Genomic DNA, 8,839 nt, shown 5'->3' on the forward strand with positions numbered 1-8,839 from the left:
GTGTTAGTTAAGGTAACGTTTGTTTCTCTAACAGGTAAGCACCAAATTTCAGTGGTTAACACAAGAGGGGTTTATAACTCAGGTACACCCTATCTGGGTGCTCCGTGTCAGCAGGCTGCTGTGTCCCAAGGGCATGTTAGTCATCCACACTCCTTCCGTCTGTGGCTTCTCCATTTCAACACATGGTTCCAAAGTCATGGCTATGGAAAGAAGCTGAGACCTGGGGCACAGGAGGCTGTTGGGGCTCACACTGGCTTGGTCCACCACTCAGGGAGCGCTGCCAGTCTAGTTGCCCAGGAGAAGGAAGAACTGAGATTGGTGGAGGATGCAGTCCCAGGGGTAGGGACACTACCTATTCTCACAGCAACCATGGTGCACTCCTATGTTCCAGAGACACATTCACGTATGCACACATGCACGGGAAGCTCAGACACAGACTTCAGAGGACAGCAGACACGTGTCAGGGCTGGAGGTCCACTCACACGCAAACATATCTTCCAGCTCACTGATCTGCACACTGGTGTATCAGATCCATCAAGGTTTGTGCACACACATGCAGGGCACAGAAACATAGACCCTCCGAGGGTACACACTCTCAAGATGTAGCTTTTTTCCCTCCGGACCTCAAAGCCACCATGGCCTCCGCCCTTGCTGTGTTGCTGGTTCAGGGTGGGGAGGGACACTGTCCTTTGGGTCACCACCCGAAGTGACATGGGTTTTCTTCTGCTCAAACAGGTGAGTAGGGGCTGAAATCTAGTCAGTGCTCTGCTTGCCCAGCCTGGTGTCCTGGGTCCTGGATCAGGGCTGTGTCCCCCTGAAGAGAGTGGCTTTATCCCGTGTCTCACTGAGGTGCTGCTTGCTAAGTCATTGCACCCACAGGTCTGTATCCACATACAGGGGCTGCTTTTTTTCCAGATCTACAGTAAATGCCCTGTAGGCAAGTGGTCTTCTTGCCCCTGGCACCGTGGGGAAGGACCCTACACTGGTGGATAAGACCTTGCTAGCTGATGTCTTTGTCTCTGACACTTAACCTCAGTTGTTAACTCTCTCATGGAGGTGTACACATCTTGCATGGGTGGGAATGGGGTTTGTAGCTGTTTCTAATTAAGGGTCTCTGTGCCCTAAAGCAAGAAAGAGTTCAGCTTGCTGGGACCTTGTCCCCGAGAGAGAGGAGAGTAGGGGAAGGACTGCGTGGGAGTGGCTGGTGGTATCCTCTGTCCGAAGGGAATTCTCTAGCAAGTGGGTCTGACATGCACCAAAAGTCTGTTTTCTTAGGGTGCAGAGGAGCGGAGATGGGTGGGTAGCATCTGTAAGCATGCACCTGTATTTTCCAAATGCCTGAAGTGTAGGAAGGCTAGAGGCTGCCTGTGCCTCTTCCAGGGCTCTGCTGGCTGCTTGGAGTGTACCTCTCAGGATTTACCCTTGTTCTAGAGCTGGACCTAAGGCCACCAGCACCCAGAGTCATCATCATGAGTGCACCCCTCCCGTAAAAACCCAGTGGGAGGAGTCTCTGATGGGTTCTCCCCTCCTCCAGGCCCTGCTGGCTCCTCAGTAGGGAGGAAGGGGTCGCTTCATCCTTCCTGGACCCGTGCACTATCCCAAGAAGGCCCAGCGTGCACATGACTCAACTGCACCTGAGCCCAAGCTGGGCTGAGCTCAAGCGGGAGGAGAGTGGGGTATAGGATACAGGAAAGAAGTGGTGTGGGAGGCACAGCTGCCTTCTCGAGGGGCACCGAGGGGAAGGCATGGTGGTGGGGGCAGGAGGCAGGCAGGATGTCCCTGATGTGCCACCAGAGCCTTGGGCAGAGAAGGGCCGGAGAACCCTAGAGGAGCTGGGATTCTAGCAAAGGGCTGAGTCCCAGATGTGGAGCCTGGGAGGCTGTGGGACTTGGAGGCAGGAGCTGAGAAGCATGTGTGTCCCAAGGACCAGAGAGCTGAGACAAATGGTTTTGGAGGGCCCAGGCTGGGCAGGACTTGTCTGTAGTCCAAGCTTGTCTGAAGCCCCTGGCTGTGCTCACCTTGCTGAGAGGTATAGGCTGGTAGAGAACCGAGGTCTGTGCCATGAGCAGCCTGATGAGCACTCTAGGGCAGGACGTGTCCCCAGCAAGGTCCTCTGGGTCTAGTCCTGTGTGCTGGGCCTGGCTCTCCACTGGGGCCTCAGCTATAGCCTGCTGGTTGAGGATCCTAAGGCAGCTTAGGGCAAACCTTGACCCCAGAGTTCCCAGAAGCAGCTGGTGGCCCAGTCTAAAACAGGAAGTGGGGCTGGCAGAGGGGGAGGTGCACCTACCAGGCTGAGTTCTCAATAATCCCTGCTGCCCAAGAGGGCAGAGGGAGTGGAGTACAGAATTCAGCTGCTCTGGCCTGTGAGAGGGCTCTTATGCCTTCCTCAGATACCAGGCCTGGCCAGGCTCACAGGGAGTTTCCTTTCCCTGCCCTTGGGAAGCATAATGACCTCAACTCTACCAAGCTTGGTGCTGGTGCTAAGGAAATCAACAGATAGGACATGGGCCTTTGGGTCCTTGGCAGTGATTTGGCCCAAATCCATGGCTCTAAGACAGAGCAAGGATGTGGTTCAGAGACACCAGAGGCAGGGACCATCCTCTGGGGTCTGCCTGGAAGAAGTGTTTGGCTGGATTCTGAGGAGGAGTGAGATATCAGTGGGGAATGGGTTCTGACTGGAAGACGAAGCTCAGGCAGGTGGCAGGTGGTGTGGGCCAGCAGAGAGGACCTCAGCCAGCCTATGGACCCATGCAGGAAGGGAGAGCCTGCCATAGTGGGGCCCAGGAAGCTGCCCCTTGAGGGGCTGCCTGCTCTCCTTCCATAGACCAGTGGCTGAGTTGCCCCTTGCCCAGGGACCAGGGTGCTGGGATGTCTTTCTGGGAGTCTGGGGCCTAGGTGGGGACAGAAAGACACATGTTTGTCCATAGACCAGAGGGCCCATAGAGCTAGGCCTTGGCCTCACACTGGGCCTGGAGCCCAGTACCCTAGCTTTAAGCCCAGGGGTAGGGAAATCTTGTCCACTATCACACAGGAATTCAGTGACAGAACAAGTGTGCAGCCTCCCAGGTCAGTGTCTAAGCCAGGAGTTGAGCCCTACCAGCCTCCTGCAGGATTCAGGGTTTCCTGGCTTCTTGAGAGCCCTGGCTTTTCCCTGGTCCCTGAGAGCTACACAAGAGACAGGACCATCCATTCTTTAAAAAAAATTTTTTTGTGAGTTTTAAAAATTTTATTGGTACATTTTAGATATACATAATGCTAACATTCATCATAGGGAATTAGTACCTGTACATGATATAACTTTTTTCCCACCCGCCTCCCCTCCCAGCCCCTCTTCTACCCTCATCTGCAAAAGCTTTGCTTCCATTTTTCCCCTCTATTCTCTTTTCTCACCCCTTCTTTCCTTTCTCCCTCCCCCTTCCCTTGTTCCCCTTCTCATCTGAACATTATCTTCCTGTTTTGGACTGTCCATTCTTTCACCTCTCCTGACACTGACACCTGTTGACCCTAGGGAGTCCTGCCCACTCTCAGCATCTGCATCCATGGAAGCTGGAGCTGGACAATCCCAGCTGCACAGAACATGAGTCTCTGCTCTTGCCTCAGCTTTTCATTGTTTCTGATCCTACAGCCTAGAGGAGCCTTGGGTTTCAATACGGGAGGGGGGAGCCAGGAGGAGGCTGGAGCCTGGTGGGAAGGAGAGCAGCCTGGGAGCTCTGCTAGGTTTCCAGTTTGATACCAAGATCTTGGCTATGGCTGGCAGTGTGGCCAACGGGGCCTCTGTGAGTTTGCTGAAGCTGGTGATGGGAAGGGTTGGCAGAGATGTGTGCACAGTGGGGCCCACTAGGGGCAGAAGGGGAGAAGAATTGCCAAGATGTGGTGATGGAACCAGGCCGGCCTGGCTGCATGGGGGCTGTAGGGGATAGGACCTAGGAGTGGAGGCCCCTGAATGCTTATCCTGAAAAGGGTAGGAGGGCTTGTGGGCATATTCCGCAGGGATTAGGGAGAGGTTCTTAGGTATGGGCAGGAAAACTTCTTGCCCCTACCAGGCCCAGAGGTGTCGCCTTCCAAGAGCAATAAGCCCCTTCTCCAGCTCTTCCACTTCAGGCCAGTAGGTTGCAGCCATTTGGTTTGAGAGGGGGCCCAAGAGGCTGATGGGAGTTGTAGCGGTTGACCCAGGGGCTGATGGGAATTGTGGCCTACACCCTTCCCAGGACTAATGGGAGTTGTAGTTCTCTCCTTGGGGGGAGTGTCTGATGGGAACTGCAGTTTCTGCCCAGGGGACTCCAGTTATCAGACCTAGAGAGGAGGAAACACCCTTACCACAAAGCCCTCCCCACTAGTTCCCCTGGGCCCTGTTTTAGCAAGTGCATCCCTCCCAGATGGCTGTGTATGTATTTTCTTTTCTTTTTTTGCTTTCTTCTTCTTTCTGTTGTTTTATTATTGTTTTAACAATAATAAGAGGGCCAGAGGCAGTCAAACCCTGGCCAGGTCCTGGCGGCCCATGGGGGTTCTGGGGAGGGGGAGGGGGGAGCCAGTGGGGGTCAGAGGTGGAGGGTGAAGAAAGAGAAAGTTGGGGAGTTAGGCTTAGTTCAGATATCAGGTGGCCACTCCCTCCCTCCCTCCCTGCCCCACCTCACCTCCCTGGCGTCTGCAGGGCTTCAGAGTCCTGCAGGACAGGCCCCTGCTCCAGTGCGTCTGGCTCTTCATCTACCCTTCTCTTGGGCCCTCACCCCCTGCTCGATGGCTCCTCTCCTGTGACCAACCTGCAGTTGGCCTTTAAAGCCCCTTCCCAGAGCCAGCCTCTCCCAAGACCTCTCACCCACGCAGCCCTTCCTACCTGGCAGCCTGTCACTTCCCTGTCTCCGAGCCTTTCTTCCCAGATCCCTTCTTCCCCTTATGTGCTGACACCAGGTGGTGGTAACAGTTTCTCAGCTGCAGCCTGCAGATTTCAGCTTTGGGGGAGAGGGCAAAGAAGCGAGGGAGGAGAGAGAGGACTCAGGAGAAAGATGTCCAGGGAGAGAAGAGTGAGGGAGGGAGTTACCAAACAGATAGAAAACGTTGTACGGAAAAGTTGTTTTTTCTTATTTTTTTTCCGGGAGAACCCGCTTACACAGCTCTGTTTGTAATTTTTTTCTTCATGCTAAAATCACACGGCCTATTTGTTGATGTAAGTTGCCTGAATTCCGTGGTATGCTATCTTCTTTTTTAAAAACAAAAGCAAAAAAAAAAAAAAAAAAAAAGCAAAAAAAGAGAAAAAACTTAGAAAAAAAACCCTAAAAGATATTGTTGTTAGGTTTGTTTAAATGCTGCTGTTGTATCTGTTTTTAAAGCCTTAAACCAGTAGAGTTTTTTTTTTTCCTTTTTCTGTTTCTTTTCGATTTCCTTTCCTTTCTGTTCCTTTTGGTTTCTTAAGTCAAACAAAAGACCAAAAAAAAAAAAAAAAAAAAAAAAAAAAAAAAAAAAAAAAAGAAAGAAAAAAAAAGTAACCCGCAGTAACTCACAGAGCCCGCGCGTGAGGTGCCCAGGGCATCCGAGCCGCTGCCGCTTAAAGCGCAGCGCTCTGGCCGCTGGCGGGCGGGCCCGGCCCGCTCTAGTCTCCGCCAAGGCCAATTGGAACCGATTTGGGTGTGTGAGGCTGTTGTTTCTCTCTCTGTGCCGGCCGCCCGCGCCCCGGCCCCCGCTGACGCCCTCTCTTGTCTCTTCTCTTTCTTCTTCTAGGAGGAGAGTTAATATTGCCCATTATCACGGAGGACTCCCTAGACCCCCCTCCTGTGGCCACCCGGTCCCCCTTCGTGCCCCCGCCCCCCACCTTCTACCCCTTCCTCCCGGGCGTGGGCGCCACGCAGGACACCCTGCCCCCGCCCGCCGCGCGCCGCCCGCCCCCTGGGGGCCCGTGCCAGGCCGAGCACGACGACAGCGACTGCGAGGAGCCCATCGAGGCCTCGGGCTTCGCCTCCGGGGAGGTCTTTGACTCCAGCCTGCCCCCTACGGACGACGAGGACTTTTACACCACCTTTCCCCTGGTCACGGACCGCACCACGCTCCTGTCGCCCCGCAAACCCGCCCCCAGGCCCAACCTCAGGACAGACGGGGCCACGGGCGCCCCCGGGGTGCTGCTCGCCCCCTCCGCCCCTGCCCCCAATCTGCCGGCGGGCAAAATGAACCACCGAGACCCGCTGCAGCCCTTGCTGGAGAACCCACCCCCGGGGCCCGGGGCCCCCACGTCCTTCGAGCCGCGGAGACCCCCGCCTCTGCGCCCCGGCGTGACCTCAGCCCCCGGCTTCCCTCCTCTGCCCACAGCCAACCCCACGGGCCCGGGGGAGCGGGGCCCGCCGGGCGCGGTGGAGGTGATCCGGGAGTCCAGCAGCACCACGGGCATGGTGGTGGGCATCGTGGCGGCCGCGGCGCTCTGCATCCTCATCCTGCTCTACGCCATGTACAAGTACCGCAACCGCGACGAGGGCTCCTACCAGGTGGACCAGAGCCGGAACTACATCAGTAACTCGGCCCAGAGCAACGGGGCGGTGGTGAAGGAGAAGGCCCCGGCCGCCCCCAAGACGCCCAGCAAGACCAAGAAGAACAAAGACAAGGAGTATTATGTCTGAGCCCCCAGCCGGCACGGCGCCCCACTGCCAGCTGCTGCCCCTCCCGGGAAAGCCCGGGGAGGAGGGGGCGGCCCTCTCCCAGCCGGGGCGGGGACCCTCTCCCTGGCTGCCTCAGGCTTCTCTCCGAAGAGGAAACGCAAAAAAAGAAAAGGAAACGGAATAATCCCGCGCTCGTCCCCTTCCTCCTGTTGCCCACAGCACCGCACTGTCAGCCCCGAGGCTGTCTGTCCCTCTGGGCCCTGTGCCCACCGGGCAGGGCACGGCTCACAGCCCTGGGTTGATTTATTTTTTTAAGGGGGGGTAGTTTTATTTTGGTGGGGTTGGGTGGGAAGGAAGGCTGGGGTTTTGTAAAGTGTCCGCTGTGTGTCCTGTTCATTTCCCTGTTTTTCTTCTTTCTCTTCGGTCCTTCTGCCTTCCTTCTCTTCCCAAACCCTTCAGTCCCCTCCTCAGGCTTGCTGTGTCTCCGTCCCCACCCTCCCTCCCCACGTTTTTTTCCTTTTCCTTCTTTTCTCCCCTTTCTCTCTTTCTCTCTCTCTTTTTCTTTCCTTTTCTTTTTCTTTTTCTTTCTTTCTTTGTTTCTTTCTTTCTCTTTCTTTCTTCCTTTCTGGTGCGTGTTTCTGATTTCTCCCTTTCCTCCTTTTGGGTTTCCAGAATTGGTGGGGGAATGGCGGGAGGGTGGGCCTGGAGCAGCCCAGTGGGTGGATGGGGAGTGGTGGGGGCCCCAAATGCCCCAGCTCCCCTCACCAAGAGAGGTGCCTCCGGGACCACCCAGGGAAGGGGCTCGGGCCTGGCTAAGGCCTCTTCTGAGTGCCGCCGGGCGACGTGCATTGCTGGGGAAGCTGCTGGAGGAGCAGGGTGGGGGCGGGGGGCGGGGAGAGGCAAATGCAGATATATATTAAAGACAAATAATCTAGATACCAGAGCAGCAGCCTGTGGCACCCACTGGGCGCGGGCACAGGGAAAGGAGGGAGCAAGGTGGCTTCTGCGGACTGCTGGGGTCACCTCTTGGCCCATGGGCTCCCTGCTCCCCCAGTTTTTTTTTCTCTCTTTGTTAACAAATGTGTCTGAGTCTTGGAAAACACCCCAACCCCGGAAATGTGTGGGAAAAAGAAAACAAAAACTTTCCAAATTCCAACAGTCCTGTGCAGTTTGTTTGGGTTGGTTGCCTTTTGGACCCTGGCCTGGGCTTGTGGCCCGAGAGAGCTGGTAAGTCACGTGGAACTCGAGCATGGCTTTGGACTCCCCACGTAGCATCGCCTCACCCCCAGCTCTCTGTGAGATCCTCACACACTCCTGAGCCCGGCTGGCCTCTGGCCGTGGTTGCTCGGACCTCAGCTTCTCAGAAGACTGTGTGCACCAGGTGCTGACTAGGGGGCAGGACAGATGCTGCCTGAGCCTTGTTCACCTGGGGAGGGAGGTGGCTGATGAGACCTGCAGTGCTCCATCCAGTGGCTCCAGGGGCCAGTAGCTGAGTCCCAGCTGCCTCCAGCACCCTCTTCCAGTCTCTGCCCTTCCCCTGCACCACCAGGGGCTTGGACCCTGGGGTCTTCTCTGTCCCCAGCTCCACCTGGCTGACGGCAGAAGCAGCCACTGTGGAGTCCGCAGCTTTGTGGAGACTTGAGCGTGTCGCGGTGAGGGAACAGGGCTGTGCTTGTTCAGCTTCTCCGTGACAGGACACAGACAGATCCGTGAGGGCCCACACGTGCAGGGTCCTCGGGAAGAGGGTCTGGATCTCGGGTGGTCACAGCATTTGACACACGAGACGTGATGCAGCCATGTTGCTGTCCCTCAGGGCTCCTCCCTGCCTTCGGAGAGGTCGATCCCGCCTCCCCTCCCAGCCTTGTTTGCTTGCTCCTTGGCACCCGTCATCCTCCACTGCCCCCGCGGTGGTGGGCGGCCAGTGCTTGAGGGAGGCTTTTTTCAGTCTCAGCGCCTGACCCAGCATTGGGCTTGTACTCCTGAGTACCTGCAGGGGCCCATTGGGCAGGGGATTGTCCCTTTGTGGAGCAGCCGCCTCTGTGCAGCTTCAGGACCCAGCTCAGGCTCCTCTGCCCCTGCCCTCCCTCCATGCTGGAAAGGAGCTTGTGTCTTCCAGCCCCTCCACAGCACATGCTCGCTCAGGCCTTTTGAGAGTCCTTCAAAGTCCTGTCCAGAGTAAGAGAGCAGGTCCCTGCCACCCCAAGAGTGGAGCCCTGCTGTCCCCAGCTGCTCCCTATCTTGGAGCCTGGGGTCAGCAT

The 8,839-nt window shown here is 56.4% G+C and overlaps 1 protein-coding gene across 19 annotated transcripts in view; it reads left to right on the top strand.

The window, feature by feature from the left end:
• The window catches only part of Nrxn2 (neurexin 2), a 107,762-nt gene extending 100,622 nt beyond the window's left edge, over positions 1–7,140 (top strand). For 15 of the 19 annotated variants that reach the window (XM_005384579.2, XM_005384572.2, XM_005384573.2 and 12 more), the window contains one exon: positions 5,716–7,140. In XM_005384579.2, the coding sequence (XP_005384636.1) occupies positions 5,716–6,602 (887 nt within the window). In that variant the 3' untranslated portion in view covers positions 6,603–7,140. The remainder of the gene's footprint in view (positions 1–5,715) is intronic. The other 4 variants (XM_013514288.1, XM_005384583.2, XM_005384585.2 and 1 more) reach the window with 1 other exon arrangement.
• Positions 7,141–8,839: the final 1,699 nt, after the last annotated feature.

This window comes from Chinchilla lanigera, unplaced genomic scaffold (genome assembly GCF_000276665.1).
Source record: "Chinchilla lanigera isolate Chin_1 unplaced genomic scaffold, ChiLan1.0 scaffold00021, whole genome shotgun sequence".
Lineage (NCBI taxonomy): Eukaryota > Metazoa > Chordata > Mammalia > Rodentia > Chinchillidae > Chinchilla > Chinchilla lanigera.